Source organism: Dioscorea cayenensis, chromosome 19 (assembly GCF_009730915.1).
Source record: "Dioscorea cayenensis subsp. rotundata cultivar TDr96_F1 chromosome 19, TDr96_F1_v2_PseudoChromosome.rev07_lg8_w22 25.fasta, whole genome shotgun sequence".
Lineage (NCBI taxonomy): Eukaryota > Viridiplantae > Streptophyta > Magnoliopsida > Dioscoreales > Dioscoreaceae > Dioscorea > Dioscorea cayenensis.
The window spans coordinates 27,164,715-27,183,213 of NC_052489.1; the positions used below are offsets into that span (position 1 = coordinate 27,164,715).

Here is an 18,499-nt window from a genome sequence, read left to right on the forward strand (position 1 = left end):
AGCACAAGAGGAGAAAATGAACAGAGGGATCAAGAGACAAATAGAGTTGAACCTTGCTCCTCAAGATAAGGAGCGCAAGAGCAAGACTAGCCGAATTTTCATATGTGACCTGAACAAAGGTGCAGAATCCTTGGATGACACCAATTAGTTTTAGTCTCTAGTTTAGTTATCCGTGATAGTATTATACTGAATGTTTAGGATGCATGGCAAAGAAATGTTTGGGTTAAGTGGAAAAACTCAGAACATGCAGAGTTGAAACAAAAAAAATTTGCTGTACAGCATGCATCAATTTTGCAATTTGTGCTTTTAACAATTTGAACAGTTGAATATAACAATTTATTGAATATTGCCTAGAAAAATACATAACTATCTGTAAGTGTTATGTAACTCCTATCATTCTTCATGAACTGACCACATCTCTCTGATATTCAATAATGCGTAGATATATGGAAATCTCGCATTTGAACTTATGGCATTTTGATGTTCTCCTTGGTCCTAACATCAGGGGAAACAATATTTCCAATAGGAAATAATTTTAGGAAAAATCTTAAAACCAAGCCACATGTGTGGCTATCAGCTGAAAGGCAATCAACCAGTAAGATAGCAAGAAATTTCAGTAGGATGTGAATCATGAGATATGAGCCTTTGATTTGATCCAATTGACGCCAATCATAAGCTCGTCGGTGAATACTGTGTCCTTGCGCCGATATTTTCTAGCTACTTAGCCTAGTGGTCTTCTTCAATTTGGTATTCTCTTCTCCTATGAATGCAATGCAATGCATTTTGTGGATGAGACGTTTCCCCTGTCAGAAATCATCTTAACTATGCAAATGGTCCCATGGGACCTTTGAATTAATATGCCATCTTTAAAGCAAGGGCTTCTGAGAGAGAAAACAATTAAAAGGAGTAGAAAAAGAAAGTGCCGCATCATCTATGTACTGGTAGCAAGACTTGATTGAAAATTACGGCATCACTCTCTGCAGCTGAAGAACTTAAACTAAGTGATTTCCAGGTAAAAGCTGAAGGAGAACGAAGAATAAGTTTGATTGACAAGTAATATTAACTTAAAGATCTACTATAACTTTTCACATTCAACCTTGTAAATCATAATTCACTTTATATGATCAGCATCAGCATTGGATTCTCCAACTGACAAAAATCCCCCAGAGACCAGAACCACATCTTTTACACAGAGTGGGATGTCTCATTTGGATACATAAGCACAATGCTTTTTGGCATTTAGCCTGCATATATGCTCATTGTCCTGATAGTCACATAAGATTATCAATATCAGCTTCCTGTACACATTTTTAAATAAAGCTCATCATCCTCCTCATCACCAAAAAGTCTAGTATTTGAGCTGCTTAATCTAAAATTTAAACTAGTTTTAAGAAGCACTCTAGGATTTTAATCTATTGTATTACCATCTAAACCAGGGGTGAAATTTTTCTTGGATGCTTAGAGAAGGACTATTTGGACTCTGGCATTGACACAAGGTACACCTAATAACTAATACCCTTCACTGATATTAATTTCCACCCTATATTCTGGGTGTAAAAGATAGTGTGCCATAAAGGTACATTGAATCAGAATAGATACATTGTACTGATGCACGTGCTAGATATGTCATTTGTAATTCACAGACATTCAAAGTTAAGAGTTGAATACTTTTTCTACATATTAAATGGGTAAACTACATTTATTGCTAGTATAAATAATACATGGAGTACAAGAGTTGAATAGTCACTTACCTACTTTCAGGTCTTCCAAGAGCGAGAAATACTGAAATAGAAGGAAAAGTATTGCAACTGGAAAGTTGAATAGTTAAGTAACTTGACCTGCATTTGTCCATATTGCTTGTAAGTAAAAGAAAAAAAGAAAGATTAATATTTCAGATTGATGATTCGTCTTTAAGGAAAGAACTCAGAACCTGGAGAACTTTGGTAGTTGAAGGCGGTGGGACCTTGGGTGGAGAACAACATGAGATGGGCTCCATAATAAATAAATAAATAAATAAATATCTTAACATTAATATATACAATAATGACCAACAGGACAGAACATGAAGCAGAAAGAAAAGCAATCTTGGTCCCATTAAGACACACACACTATATACGCTCAAAGATATGCCACGTTGCTTCCAAGCCAAAGATGCATAACAACAGCAATAATATATAATAATAATAAGCATAATAATGAGAATAGAATAATGAGCGTATATGATCAATGTGCTTGCTACTTGCTGGTACATTCAAAAGAAGATAGCTTAAAATACAAAGAAGAATAAAGTGGTTACCTTGGAAAAGCATTTGTTCAAACTTTGTTTCAATAAAAATTAGCCCTTTATCTTATGCCAACCTTCATTCTGATGCTTGGAGGCTTTAAAAGCCTTGGTTTATTATTATTATTATCATCAGGTAACTGCAAAAATGAGACATAGTTGATTGAAAAGTTGGATGAAAGGTTAAAAGAAGGAGACATCATATCAGTGTCACACGCATAGTATTGTCATCAAATCATAAAAAGCAAAACCAATAAGAAACATGAATTCACAAGCAGATTAATCATTATATGTTCTTATGGTAAAAAAGCTGATTTTTTATTGGAATTCAAGGATAAAAATAGTTTAAGCAATGAAGTGATATATATAGAACTGTTAAAACAAGACTTTTTTTTTATATTTTTATGTACAATTAATGCATGCAATCCTAATTAAAAAAAACCAGTGAAATCTAGTTACCGATATGTGAGGCCGACATGAAAGCGTGGGAGACGATGAAGTCCCGTGATCCGATGCCTTCCAAATCGGAAATCGGGTTGTGTCCCCTCCGCTCAGGACACCTCCCTCATCATTTCAGTATCCACCGTCCGATCTTCACTTGATCTCTTCTACGGCTAGGTGAGCGCCGTCGGTGCTATAGCGAAGAAACCTCACGTGCTCACAGGGTCATTATCGTCAATCCGGTGTCGCACCACCGTAACCCGGACCTGCTGGTTTTTACTAGCGTGCGCGTGTACTACTTGCTAAAATGCACCTCCGCGCGTCTCTCCTACTATATAAATACGCCGACCAGCTACCTCATCGGCGTCTCCGTCTCTCCCGCTGAGCTTGTAGAACACTGACCGTGTGAAAATGGCGGCTTGGATGAAACCCAGCGTGGATATGGAAAAGCTCAGCTACGAGATCTTCTCGATTCTCGAGACCAAGTTCCTCTTTGGCTGCGATGATGCCAAGCTGATCCCTATCTCCGGAACCTCACCGGAGACTCCCTCCAAGCCGAGCGGGGGCTCCGGAAAGGTTCGGATTCTCTCGATCGACGGTGGTGGAGCTTCTGATGGTCTCTTCGCAGCTGTTTCCCTTGCGCGGTTGGAAACATTTCTCTGCCGCCTCTCCGGCGATCCCTCTGCCCGCATTGCCGACTTCTTCGATCTCGCTGCTGGATCCGGCCCCGGAGGAGTCCTCACTGCTCTCCTTTTCTCCCGCGGCTCCGATGGCCGTCCTCTCTTCTCCGCGGACGAAGCCCTCGAGTTCCTCGCCGAGAACCAGAGAAAGATCTCGAATACCTCAAAGAAAGGAATATTCGGGAAGCGGAGTGGAATATTCGGGAGGATCTTCGAGGATCGGACGGTGAGGGAGGCTTTGAAGCCAATGCTGATCCCGTGCCACGATTTGGAAACCGGCGCCGGGATGATGTTCTCTAGGGCTGATGCGGTGGAGATGGACGGCTACGATTTCTTCATGAGAGACGTGTGCGCTGCCACCTGTGCCGGAGATCAGGCCATTGGGATGAGGTCGGTGGATGGCCGGAGTAAAATTTCAGCCGTCGGAGCTGGGGTGGAGAATCCGACAGCGGCGGCGATAACACACGTGCTTAATAACAAACAGGAGTTCCCACGTGCCAACGGGGTCGAAGACCTCCTCGTGCTTTCATTAGGCGGCGGCCGGCGAGCATCTCCGCCGTCCAAAGCCAAGCTCGCCAAGATCGCTGCGGATGGCGCCGCAGACATGGTACCAAACACGCAACTTTTTTTTTCAAAGTGAAAAGACGAAAATGCACTTTTTTTTTAATTATTAAATTATTTATTAAACAATTATTTATATGCAGGTGGACCAAGCTGTAGCAATGGCATTCGGGCATAACAGAGCAATGAACTACGTACGCATTGAGGTATTTATTTTTTATATTTTATAAATTTTTTTAAAAATTTGGGATAAATTTCCAAGAATGCCACTGCGGCAAAGGGGTGATATATAAATCGGTGCTGGTTTACGTTAAGGCGAACGGGTTGAAAGCGGGGAAAACACGAGAGGCGAAGGTGGTGGCGGCGGAGGTGGCTTTGACGGAGAGGAACGTAGAGCTTGTGTTGTTCCGGGGGAGCAAGTTATTGGAGCAGACGAATGCGGAGAGGTTGGAGCTTTTTGCGGGAGAGTTGATTAGGGAGCATGAGAGAAGGAAATGGAGCACTGAACCAACGGTTCTGATCAAATAGAGTCTATCTGATGGTGGTGTCTGTGATTTGATTTTGGTTTAATATAATTAGTGGTGAGGGTTTGGCCCGCCTGGGACGAATGGACGGACAGGATGCGTGGCTGAGAGGTTTCAAGATGCGTGATTGATATCTCAGTGTAAATAGTCAAGGATTTTGGAATGCGGCTTTTGATTTTGTCTTTTTTTCTTTTCTTTTCTTTTTTTTCTTTTTTAACTTTGTTGGTCATTTGAATTCTTGTTAATTAACAATAAAAGGTTGAGATCATTGTTGTTAGCTTTGTTATTTTACTGATGTTGGAGAGAGATTCACATTATAATTTCATAAGAGTTATAAGTTAAATATTATCTTTTACTGAATAATTCATGTTATTTAGCTGGGAAATATAAGTTTTTAATAACTAGCTAAAGATGACTTCATTAAATATTTAAAAGATAAAAAACTGAAATTAAAAAAAAAAAAAATTATTTGACCAGTTCTAGAGATTTCGCATGAATATCATGCTCCTCAACTTTCAGATTAAACAGATTAAATATAATAAGACAAAAAATGAAAGAACACTAAAATAAATGATATAAGATCTAAAAATCAGTCAAAGGTGAATATAAAGTTTAAAAAAAAAAAAAGAAAGGACAACACAGCATGTGATTGATTAGATGATGGTTCCTAGGAATAGTCATTGAAGGAGGGCACACTTTGGAACACAAGTGAAAGTTGAAACCCTTTATTTAGCCGGGTCCAATGTTAAATGTATTTTCTCTAATGAGACAAATTTCCCTTTTTTTTTCTTCTCTCTAATGTCCCTAAATCAATCAACTTGTTTAATGTAATCTTATTTCACAGTTACCTATCAAACTTCATAAGAATTCCAACTTTACAACCCAGACAGCATAGTTGTTGATTATGCTACTTAAGGGCCATTACTTATACGGCCAACTCAACCATATCAAACCCATCAAGATCTTTTAATTTAACAAGCAATGATGGCTTCCATTGACAACACTATAGCAATGACAGTAACAAGCACACCCAATGTTTACAAATTAAGCTTGGGCATGCTATATATGTTGTATGCTAATAAAAGTCACACTCGTATATATAATTTATTGGATCAATCAGCTAAATAACAAAAGATGACGAAAGTATGGCAGAATATCTTCTCCAAATTAGGACTATAACACTCGTTAGAAATAACAGTAATCAAAACCACAACTACCTTTAACAAACTAATTTGCTTCTACTTCCTCAATACTTTACAAAACAGCTAATTTGGTTCTTACTTGGATTTCAGCAGACTCGGAGTCCCACCAGTGAGGAAGTCACGGAGGACATTCAAAGATCAGCTCGCCCATGCTTCCCCGAGCTCAGATCTTCGGACCACTACCGACAATATGGCGCCCAAAGACTAGTCGGGGAGTGATCCAGTATCTTTCTTTCTCCGAGCGGTGATGTGTCTCCGGGATCGGTTGACTTCGCAGAGCTCGGATATTTTATCTTGTTGTTGCTTTTATCTTGCTTTTTACATTGTCACTGCTCTCCTCATCTCCGGTGAGGATTACGCTTTTTACTTTGTTTGATCTTCTATGACGCTTTGCTTTTCTCAGTCTACATCTTTCTTCTTTCTTTTTAATAAATTGTGGTTTTATCCACCTTATTCAAAAACTTTAACAAACTCTTGGACATTTTCAACTTAAAAAAATCTTGGTCAATAGTTATGATTACCGAACTACAAGTAGATGAGGATGTGATTAGAAACAATACAAGGAAAGCTGAATTGGTAAGCTTAATTTGAAGTAGACGACTTATTATTTTCATAAATCAAGATATGGTCTAGTCAAACTCATGCCGAGTTAACTTCGCCATTCATACGAGTGAATTTATGATATTTGAAAATATATACTTGCTCTGCATCAAATATGTTTATTTTTCCTTCTAATAAATAATTTTATTTGAAAAATGAAGATAAATAATTAATATATTAAGCAAAAAGGGATTACATGTTAGTTAACATCCACCAATTTTTTTTTGGCACTGACCCAGTTATAAAGATACATCAAATCAAGATTATGGAAGAAACAAACATTTTGATTGACAACCACATCACATCAATCTTTTTAACAGTTATGATTCCAACAATACAATTCCAGTCACTTCTGTAAACATTTCTGAATGTTTTTAATTTATATGTAATAAATGTAAATCTAGAAGAGATGACTTGGGAAAAGAAAACCATCTTTTCTATCAAAGAAAAACAACTAATAAAAGTTATACAAATCCTTTCTTGAGAAAATTAATTTATAGTTTCTCAGCATAATATATTTTTAATGAAAATAAACCAAGTGAGAAATACTCAAACCTTTGTTTTCATGATATAAATAAATACGTGTGTACATAAGCGATCATTGACTGAGGTCAAAGTTTGAGTGGAGGTAAGTAATACAAAGTAATGCAATGGGGCTTTTCTTTAGTACCTATCCTTATTATTTTGATTTTTTTCAGTTAAATCTTATTTTTTTTAAAAAAATGATGTTGCGTACAATTTAATCCCTCAATTTTTTAATAAAAAAATAGAATATTAACTATTTTGTTAAAGAATTACTATATACATACTTTACCATATCTAGTGATTGGTGTCTCTTGCACCTTTTTATTTTAATTTGAAATGATTTATCCATTTTTAAAAAAACAGTATACATAGATTTCTTTAGACAAAATATTTATGAATAATTTCTATTTTTATTTTATTTTATTTTATTTATTTATTTATTTATTTATTTTTCTAGCATAATACAAAGAAAAAACTTTGCAGGTAATTTAAAGCATAAATTAGATAAATAGGGGAAAAATTTTCATCCAAGTAAATTAGCAAATTAATGAAACTTTCATTTAAACAAAAAGGAATGAGATAAACGTTTATACTTTATATATATATATATATATAAGATTTCATTCAAAAAGAGATGGATGTAGTGGAAAAATTAAAAAAAAAATTGCCTACAACTATGCTATGGAAGGTTTTCTTAGCCGTTATTTTACACTTAATCTAATAACTAAAATTTTGGCACAACTTCAATGTGCATATTCAAGATATAACAAAATACATAGCTTCAAAGATAAATAATTTTGACAAATTATATAAAACAAAATCTCAATAAGAGACAAAAGACTAAGTAAGAAACAAACAAATCAAGGACATCACTATTATCTTTTAAATTGTATTGATTGGAATTGACAAAAACAAACAAAAAAGAATCTTTCTCATAATAAAAACTTAATAAAGAAAAAACGTAGACTACTAAATTTTGGAATACTTTTCTTTTATGATGAAGGATTAGTATGCATAATTGATATTTCTTATGTAACGTGTCAAAAGGTTGATAATAGTGCGAATTGGAAAGCATAAAAAAAGTCTTGACAACATCGAAATGAAAATGAAAGTGAGACAATGTATTTTTAATTATAAAAATATATTAATTAGTAATTTTTATAACAAGAAATTAAAATATTAAAATAAAAACCAAAACCTCCATTCGTTCAAGAAGAAAATGGGAGGTAGTTTGTTAAAATTTTTAACCATTTTTGCTAATGTTTTAAAAATATACAATTTATTAAGTGTGGCTTAGAGTTGCTAGACCGTCTCATAATCACAAGTGACCCAGAGGAGACGTCAGCTAGTTAAGGAGGTATTCTGACACGTATTCTTTCTCACTCATTGAATTTTCTATTCTTTTTTTCTTTTTTTTTACATTGACTCTATTGATTTTTAGTTGTTTTAATGTTGTAATTTATTTGTCTGTTGTTATTTGTAGTGGATATTCTATTTTTGTTTTTTTTCCTCCAAGTTTGTCTAGTTGCTAACTAGTCTATATTGTCCTTTCACTTTAATTCTAATTTTGATACATGTGGTTTATTTTTTTTTTTAAATTATAATTTATTTTTAATTTAAAAAGACTAAATCTGTATATCGCAAATATAAAGTTTTTTTTAATTATTTGTAAGGTTTACTTAATATTCCAATTTTTTTGAAATAAAAAATAATCAAAATAAAATGGAATGTTTCAAACCAAGTAGTTTGAATATTTCTCAAAAAAACAAGTGTTGTTTTCTTTTTTTTGTATTTATTTATTTTTAAAGGATGATTGATATGTTCATATATTTTTTAAAGTATTTCTATAATTTTGGCCACTTGCATCATTATCTTTAAGTTATCGCTTAGATCGCTTGGATCAACTGGCATAAAGGAGATGGGCCACACTTGCGCTCGGATGGAAATAGCATCTCTAAATTACTCCCATTTTTTATTAATTAATAATTTAAATTTAAAAATATTAATCAAATTATTAATAATCAATTAGTTATTAATTGTACTCAACACAAATAAGTTAACATAATAATAAATAAATAAATATAACTAGTTTATATTGAAGAGTTTTTACATTTGATAGATTTTTTTGTCATTATATATCTAGAATTTATATTCTTTAACTTATGATTTGACAGAGATTTCTAAAATATCACAGTCTAAAATTTATCCTTTATCATAATTTATACCAAGGCTATGTTAATACTCATCGATTTAATCACTTGTTAGTTCTCATCTCATAATTAGCTCACAATTTTTTTTGTCATTAGTAAGTAATAATCTATTAATAGCAAATAAATCATATTATAAAGGATATATATATATATATATATATATATAGGGGTAAACATGAGCTGTGTACATTCGTAGAGTTAGTGTTTTTCAAAGATATTTGATGATATTAGTTATACATGGAACTATACAGATTTAATGGTAAATATCATGCATGATTACTGTTTGACATTATTTAATACTATTTAGTACTATACAAAAAATGTTGATATCAGTTGCATGCAAATCTAACAATGCTGTGAGACATCTCTAGATTTGAAATATAGGGACATACTTAGAGTCTGCTTGGATGAAGTTTTTGGGGTTAAAGTAAGAAAAAGGTTTTTAAAAACTCATGCTTGAGTAAAAAGTTTTTAAAACCTCCATTAATTTTACCTTATCTTAAGTAAGAAAAAGTTTAAAACTTCTCTTTACTTATGTTACTATACTAATTTATGAAATTTTTTATACCTCAATTTAAGCAAACCCTTAAATAATATACACTCGTGTGTGCACGCGCTCACACACAATAAAAAAACAATAAAAATTTTATTTATATTAAAGTTTATATTATATAGATCTTGATTGCATAGCCGAAGTTTTAGTACTCGGTGTACCTTCAAAACAAATAATAATAGAAAATTTATGGTCACGTTAATAGCTAGCTGGAAGTTTGACTTGACTTTAAAATAAACTAAATTTACTCGGTTCTTAAAAATAAATATTAAATTAAATAGAGTCCACACTTTCATTTTCAAACACACACACACTCTCTCTCTCTCTGTATAATATATATATATATATATATATATACACTATAAATATCAAGAGAGGAAGACCATGTCTTTGTAGGGAAACAAAACTCAAAACCATATCTCAAATTGCATTTAATGAGATAGAAAAAAAAAAAATCCATACTATCAGAAGTAAGAATCCATCAACTATATGAACAATTTCAAAATAAAACTCAAAATATTTATATAACTTTTTGATAATTTAATTTTTCTAGAAAAACTGTAAAAATTTGATGATAATTTAGACTTTAAATCAACATAACTCTGCATTTAAAAATAAAAAATAATTGCAACAATTGTTATTATACTAGCATTGATTTATAGATCATAATTATTATTATCATTAAATAATAAAATTAATAAATTCATATAATTTAAATATCATTATGTAAGTAAATTATTCAACTTGCTTATCCGATATACCAAGCTTTCTATATTTAATAAGATGTGCATATTTCTACAAATTTTCCAAGGACTTACTCGTTATCAATCACTTGTCACAATGTCACTTGGCCCTTTCTTTAATAAGATGGCCATGAATATTTAAATCCCAACTAAATATAATATTACAAAATTTGCCCAAAAAATATTTCTTAATTTTTATTTTGTATAACAACATATTGACATTCAAATTTTTTAAATAAACTAATATATACAAATTTCAAAATATTCTTCCCAATTTATGCTAAGAACTAATAACAAAATAAAAAAGAAAAAGAAAATTCTAGCAATCTGAATAAAAAATCAGAGTCAAGTTTGAGGGTTCAATCGACACGTATCAGTATAAGTCTCAAGGCAACGTTGATTAATCTTAGTCAATTATTAGCAGGGTTTGAATGTTCCGAGGCACGTGCCATTTCAAGTTCAAACCAGACCTGGTTCTTGGGCCCCATGATAAAACCCATTTCCATGTGATGGACCCACACATGGTCTTATTTTATCAACACTAATAATTTACCCGGACACCCAATCTAATTGTAGAAGTTTTATGTGTCTCAAATTATCTATTCATATATATATATATATATATATAAATTATTAATTGTAACTATTTTTTATTTTATTTTACATGAAATGTAGGCATTTATAATGAGTGGAGACTATTTTTTAGTTAGTTAGGTGTTGGCACATATACCATACCACTGTAAATTCTCATATATATATATATATATATATATATATATATATTATATTTTAAAGGTATACATATAGTTATAGATTTTATAAGGTTGCGTACAAAACTATGATATTAAACCATTTCAACGTTTTTACAAATATGTTAAATGTGATTTATAGACTAATATTAGATTAGAATCATTCGAGAAGTCTTCTTTTTGTTAAATTTCTAGTAAAATAATTGGATATTTTCACACTATAATGTTTGACAATAGTGGTAAGTTAACTTTTTTATTATTGAGAGATTGTCAAAGGTTGTCACTTGTGACTTGCCCATGATAATTAAAAGCATAGTTATCAAACCCGGACCGGCCCGGCGGTCGGACCGGTTGACCCGGTGACCCGGTGCTTCAGCCGGTCCGGGTCTTTAATTAGACCGGTTATCGCAATCAGCCGTTCGACCGCATTGACCCGCTTTTGACCCGGTGGTTAGGCCGGTTGACCAGTGGTCGGATCGATTGACCCGTGCGATCGAACCCAGATTGACCCGTGCCATCGAGACCAATTGACCCTGAGTTTTGATTTGTAATTTCAATTTTGAACTTTTGGTTATATATTGGATTGAGTTTTGGTTTTGATAGTTTGATGATAAATTTAAAAGCTTTTTATTGTGAATTAGTATTGTTATGTATTGATATTATGTGAAGTTTGAGATTTTTCCTCTTTTTCTACTACTTCCAAATCAAAGATTAGCAATTATTTTGTATTTTTTCCATCAAATTATTTATTTGATAACTAATAATTCATGGATATTATTATGATATATTATTATATAATTAAAAAAACTAATTTATAATTTTTAAAAATAATATTTTAAAAATATTTTTTTATCAACCGACGATTTAGCTCAAATGACCTGACGGTTGAACCAATTGACCCGTGACCCAGAGTCTTGACCGGGTCAATGCCCGGGCCGGGTCTGATAACTATGATTAAAAGTGTCCCATTGATTGTTGTGTTATATACACTCCATGAAATTTTATATGAGCCATTTTGGAAAATTTCTTAAATCCTATATAAAAATCATTGACTTTATGTCACACGGTCGTTAATTATAAAATGAATATTTCAAATATATTTTCTAATTATTTTTTATTTATAGAGTTATTTGGTATAATACAAGTGTCTATTTGACTATTCCCATTCCCATGATAATTAAAAAATATTTTTTCTCATAAATAAATTTAATTATTTATTAAAGGGTTCATAACTTAGTAGCATTAGTCTGACTATAAAAAATAAGTCTTAGACTTTTAAATATTTTAAATTTAAGTCTCCCTAACACATTGGTGATGATAAATCTCTATTTATGTGTTCAAATTTAAACCTAATAGCCTACACTTATATGATCAGGTGAAAGTACATGAATACACGTTCGCTTTCCGATCTGTGTATTCCACCAACAACGTCACATTTGTCAAAAGAAAAAAAAAATTAAAACAATAATTTCAAAAGTACAAAAATCACCATTTCAGGTTGCTAAGAACTCTAAACAATGTTGAAATAAATTATAAAAAATAAAAATAGTCCAATATAAACATGCACATATATATAATCTGAACCGTCCAACTCTATTTCTACTAGAACTACAGCAACCATGCCATAAACCAAAACTCAATTAAATCAAAATTAGCTTTGTACTCCACTAACAACGTCACATTTGTCAAAAAAAAAAAAAAATTTAAAACAATAATTTCAAAAGTACAAAAATCACCATTTCAGGTTACTAAGAACTAACTCTAAACAATGTTGAAATAAATTATAAAAAAATAAAAAAATAGTCCAATATAAACATGCACTATATATAATCCGAACGTCAACTCTATTTCTACTATATACCTACACAACTATGCCATAAACCAAAACTCAATTAAATCAAAATTAACTTTCATTGTAGCTCAATTAAACATCCAAAGCCAACACTTTTTCTCAATATATAAGTTACCAAGTAAATTTTTAAAACAAAAGGGGTAAAAAGTAAAAAGCGATTTGCAGGGCATGACTGAGTTGGTTGTCCGGTGGGCGTTTGCTTCCTCGTTTCTACGTCGCTGGTCAACGGCCCCGTCCGCTTCCCTTCTTCCAAACCTCTCCCTTTCTAGTTTCTATCCCTCTCCCTCTCTATATATCTTTCTTTCTTTCTTTCTCTTTTTCATTGTCTCCCATTATTCTCTTGCCTTCTATATTCATCTTCATCTTCTTCTTATCCTCTGCGGACCTGCTCTTCCATTTCCGCCGCCTTCCACTGTGCTTTGTTTTCCCTTTTTTTCGTCGGTATGTTGCTCTTTTTTGTTTTTTGTTTTGTTGATTTTCCTTTTTAGAGTGGGTTTTCTTTGTTGTGTGTACTTGTGTCATTACTTGTTGATAATTTTGTTGATAATTTCTCTGTTGTTGTTTGTGTTTTTGCGGAAACTGTTTGGATTGGATATTTGGATGGAGTTTGTGATGCGAACTGATTGTGGCGTTGTTTGACTTTTTTATCTATGATTTCTTGTTTGATTGGCCGACATGGATGATTGTTTGTCTCAAAGTTTATTCCTTTTTTCTTTCGGGAAGTTTGAGGTTCATGAAATTTTCCTCCTTTTTTTCTTTTTTTCTCTAGTTTTTGGTTCATGAATTAGGAATCTATGGATGAATTTGATTTGTGATGCTTGGAGAAGAGTTTCTACTTAGTTGAATGAATGATCTATTTATGTTAATTTTTGAGGTGTTGTTCAACTATTTGATTTGAAATCTTATCATTTTATCCCAATATATGCAACTAAATCCATTGATTTTTCTTCGTTTTCAATTCAGCTTTCATCTACGCTGGCTGTGTTGGCTTCTGATTTTGTGAATTGATTGATATATATTTTGTCTCTAACCCATGCTTCAACTTGCAGGGGTTCTGTGGTTACTTTCTTTAAGACAAAGAGGTTAGGCCCTGGTTTGGTATATTGTAATGACGTGTTTTTGTCACATTTTCAAAAGGGGCAAGAAACGGAGGAATCAATTTGTTCAAGGTGATGAAGGTATCTTGTATTATCATCATTATTATTATTATGTGTTCATTATCTTGAGTGTATATCATGTTTGTCTGATGTTTATATCATTTGACATCTTTGATATAGTACATTGATTAGATGAATTCAGTTGCAGATATTTCTGGCATCGAAAACACAAGAATTTATACATATAATGAACTGAGTATTGCCACTGAAGATTTCAGTCCTCGCAACAAGATTGGTGAGGGTGGTTTTGGTTCTGTCTATATGGTAATAATTTCCTGCCACTCTAAATTATAGTTTCTAATTTGCTTATGAATCCGATTTTAATTTTGTGTTTTGTGTTGATGATGGCTTCAGGGAAAGCTCGCTGATGGGAACAAAAAGTTGCTATAAAAGTGCTATCCTCTGAGTCAAGGCAAGGAGTGAAAGAGTTCTTAACTGAGCTGACTGTGATATCTAGTATAGTGCATGATAACCTTGTCAAGTTGTATGGTTGCTGCGTCGAAGCCAATAACAGAATTCTGGTTTATGGTTATCTTGAGAACAATAGCCTTGCACAAACTCTTCTTGGTAGGATTATAATTCTCTATATAACATCTACAAAAATATGTTTTAAGTGATTAATTTTTTGTCTGTTTTTATCATAAATCTTTGCATAATGTCAGGTAAGAATGCAAGTAATATTCAGTTCAGCTGGAAGACGCGAGCTAAGATCAGTATTGGTGTTGCTCGTGGGCTTGCATTTCTTCATGAAGAGGCAGAGCCACATATTGTTCATCGGGACATCAAAGCAAGCAATATTCTACTTGATAAGGATCTTACTCCCAAAATCTCAGATTTTGGTTTGGCAAAGCTTGTCCCAGCCAATGTGACCCATGTTAGCACACGAGTTGCAGGAACAATGTGAGCTTGCCCCCACTTATTATTATTAATACTAGTGTTAAAATCTGCTTGCAAACAGTGTTGAGTCCCTCCCCTCACATGCAATGTTTTTATGCAACAACACAACGCAGATGATGAATGTAATCTTATGTTTCTGGTTTTTTATTTTTATTTTTTCTTCATATATAGGGGATACTTGGCACCTGAGTATGCAGTCCGTGGGCAGGTAACATGGAAGTCAGATGTGTACAGCTTCGGTGTTCTTCTTTTAGAAATAGTTAGTGGCAGATGCAATACAAATACAAGGTTAATTTATGAATTTTAATTAGATCTCTTTTTCATGGACTTAGTTAAAATCTCTTACTAAAACTACATGCTTTATTCTCTCTTTTACAGGTTACCATTTGCGGAAAGATTTCTTCTCGACAGGGTTAGTAAAATTTGTTCTAACAAACCTCATGTTTATTATCTAATTTATGTCAATTATTTTTCGCATTCCTTATGTGTTTTTAAAGAGAGATTGTGCACCTAATGATGTGTTGAGTACCACTGGCATATTCATAAACTTTAAAGACGACTATCGAAATATTACTGGATCAGCATTTATAATGTGCTATAATTCAAATGATGTGATTATCTGCATGCTGAGAAAGGTCGAGGAGTTTCTTTTGCCATTGTTTTTGTTGGAAACCCTGTGAGGCAATCAATGCAAGTAATTCACTGAGTACTATCTTTGTTGGAAATTAAGTACCTCTTTAAATTCTTGGATTGCTAATGGAAAAAGAACATTCCATGCTGCAAGCCATAATCTGTCAAAGTTCTCTACTATATATTTGATGACATACAAAAAAAACATATTAATCATTGTTTACTGAACAGTTACTAAACAGTTGAGAGATCAGTGACACTACAGATCTCTGGATTTGGCTCTGATTCATATTTCTCATTTTGCAGGTGTGGTCCTTGTATGAGGTTTGTGAGTTAAGAGAAATTGTTGATATGTCTATAACTGATGATATGGAAATTGAAGAAGCATGCAAATTCTTGAAAGTTGGTCTACTTTGCACACAAGATGTATCCAATCTCCGGCCAACCATGTCAACAGTAGTCCACATGCTAACCGGCGAGAAGGACGTCGACATTCAGAAAATCACCAAACCAGGTCTAATTTCCGACTTGATGAACTTCAGAAACCCAAAAAAGACCGATGAGACAAACACATCCTCATCATCTGAAATGGCAACTTTTCCGGCAATGTCATCAGAAACCACCACCTACATATCCTTCACCTTCACCGCAATCAGTGAACGAGACTGAGTTTGTTATCAATTGAGGTGTATTTTTTTTTTGGGAAATTTAATTCTATTATTCTGTGTAGTTTTATTTGTATAAAAACAAATTGGAATTCCTTTTTAATTAGAATGTTCCAAATGAAACAACAACACAGTGGTTTTGGTTTTGCAACTCTGCAGATTGAATTATATAAATGGGGTAGCAGCATGGCACTTGTCTTTTCCTGGCATTGTATTCCTTTTTCTTCTCAGTGAATATGCCCTGGTACATTATAGCTTGTACATCTCCAGGCTGGTTCACTTACTTTTTCTCACTTCATTATACTGTCAATTCCTCGTCTCTTCCTGCATTGGCCTCTTATATTGCTTCTTGGTGCCTTTCTCCATCTTTCTCTTTTCTTTTGTGGTCAGTGTTTAGATGTACATTTGCTGTAGGATAGTGAGTGAGTGACTGAGTTTCATAATACTCTTTCACTATGTCAGGATTCATATTCTTTTGGTTGCCCTTGATTTATATATATATATATATATATATAACAAATATATAAAATATAAAAGAGAGATTGAATTATATGGATACAGGATATGAACAGTGTTTGTGTTGTGTTATATTTGGATTGCAGTGTTTGCAAAGTGGGGAAAACAAGCATGGAATACATCAAGTCAGGCACATTTGCTGGCAGGCATTTTGGCAGAAGTTAGCAGCAAATGTGCCTGACTTTATTGACAGAAAGATGGACAGACAAAAAATAAATAAATAATTAAATAATTAAATAAAGGATAAAAGGTTTGCTATGAGAATCATAATCAGTATATCTAATGCTTTAGACCTGCATGCACATTAGTATACTGCCTGCTTCTCTTTGCCATTTGCCAATTGCCCCCCATCCATGTTTGATGCTTTTGAGGCATGTTCTTTTTATTATTATATATATATATATTTTTTTTAAAAAAAAAGAAAGTAACATGTAATTAACAGTGCTCTTTGGATATATAATAAAAGGTCATTGTTCTTAAACATATATGATCATCATCACCATCATGTATATTGTGTTTGTCCTTCATGAAAATAATTCTCTTGTAGAAACATGAAAACATCCAAGAATCTAAAGTGTAAGTACACAGAATAGTACTATTCTATACTCATCTTTTCACTTTTTTCTCATTCCAAGATTTCACATGATTTAAAAAGCCAAGCTAAAAAATAATATTAAAAAAAAATTGACTGAATTTTTTTTTTCTAACATATATGTATAATCAATTTGATTTGAAATAATTTGTAGTTTTATTTTCCAAAGTAATAATATTTCACAGTTTCAATAGAGAAATTATTTTACCATTAATTTTTTAAATAGATTTAAAAAAATTGCCTTGGGATTAGGTCTTGGTTTATGGACGGGAGATCTATAACACGTGTTTTGATGAATTTACTGTAGTGTCCTCGCGCATGAAGGGTACCTTGCATGAGATTTGATTTAGGAGCAGGGCTATGGTAGTAAAATGATGGAGAGTCTTGTCACCCGTGCCTCACGTGGTCTTAGAGTGGCCCTTTTTCTCATCTCTTTCCTTTGCATTGTTATGTTTTGTTTCATTGGATTATTTTTATTATAATTATTATTATTGTTGTTGTTTTTTACTCACAAATTTTTCTTTGCACGTCTAAGACTCGTGCAATGTGTTTTAGATGTGATAATGATGATTTTACTTGACTTAATGATCAATACCACTTGTTTCTTTTTGCATTATGAATTCATAAATCATAGTCGTCTATTTTATCATCATATTTATATTCATAATCGTATTTCCTCAAAAAATTCAATATTTAATATTTCCATATATATATATAACTCATGAAATTAAATTTGACCGATCGTGTATAATATTTTTAAACTTTGCATAATGTATATATAGGAAAATTTTGATTATTTTTTTTTTGAAAAATAGATAAATTATGTTTATTTCAAAAACTAAAAAAACATATAGAATACGGAGTGATACAGGGGAGTGGTAAAAGAAAATACAAAGAGTGTCAAAGAAAACAAAGAAATATAAAAGAATTCTAATAGCAATGGAATCAGAGCTACATGCAAAACATTAAGGGGAAGCGGAAAAGAAGACAAAAATACCCCGGTGTGGGGGTTTGCCACAATACCAATTAATTACTAAGCACCCGTGTGAGTTGTATCCTCTCTAATGTCTTTTTCCACCATTAGTAGGAGCCCACAAAAACTCTAGAATGTGTTTGACAAT

The 18,499-nt window shown here is 32.7% G+C and overlaps 2 protein-coding genes across 2 annotated transcripts; both read left to right on the forward strand.

Moving 5' to 3' along the window:
- The first annotated feature begins 2,740 nt into the window (after positions 1–2,740).
- LOC120249453 (patatin-like protein 3) lies at positions 2,741–4,525 on the forward strand. Its single transcript, XM_039257960.1, has 3 exons — positions 2,741–4,009; positions 4,107–4,169; positions 4,279–4,525. Exons 1-3 carry the CDS (start codon positions 3,134–3,136, stop codon positions 4,489–4,491), a joined length of 1,152 nt encoding a protein of 383 aa, XP_039113894.1. The 5' UTR covers positions 2,741–3,133; the 3' UTR covers positions 4,492–4,525.
- An 8,588-nt stretch (positions 4,526–13,113) lies between these two features.
- Positions 13,114–16,399, forward strand: LOC120250514 (cold-responsive protein kinase 1-like). Its single transcript, XM_039259334.1, is given in 9 exon segments — positions 13,114–13,362; positions 13,971–14,099; positions 14,221–14,342; positions 14,433–14,453; positions 14,456–14,645; positions 14,741–14,978; positions 15,147–15,263; positions 15,354–15,387; positions 15,912–16,399. Coding segments are annotated over 8 exon segments (1,155 nt in total). The 5' UTR covers positions 13,114–13,362; positions 13,971–14,029; the 3' UTR covers positions 16,275–16,399.
- Positions 16,400–18,499: the final 2,100 nt, after the last annotated feature.

Coding starts and splice junctions, on each gene's coding strand:
- LOC120249453 (XM_039257960.1), top strand. CDS start 3,134: ATGGCGGCTTGGATGAAACCCAGCGTGGATATGGAAAAGCTCAGCTAC. Junction 4,010..4,106: donor CGGATGGCGCCGCAGACATG/GTACCAAACACG, acceptor ATTTATATGCAG/GTGGACCAAGCTGTAGCAAT. Junction 4,170..4,278: donor TGAACTACGTACGCATTGAG/GTATTTATTTTT, acceptor GTTTACGTTAAG/GCGAACGGGTTGAAAGCGGG.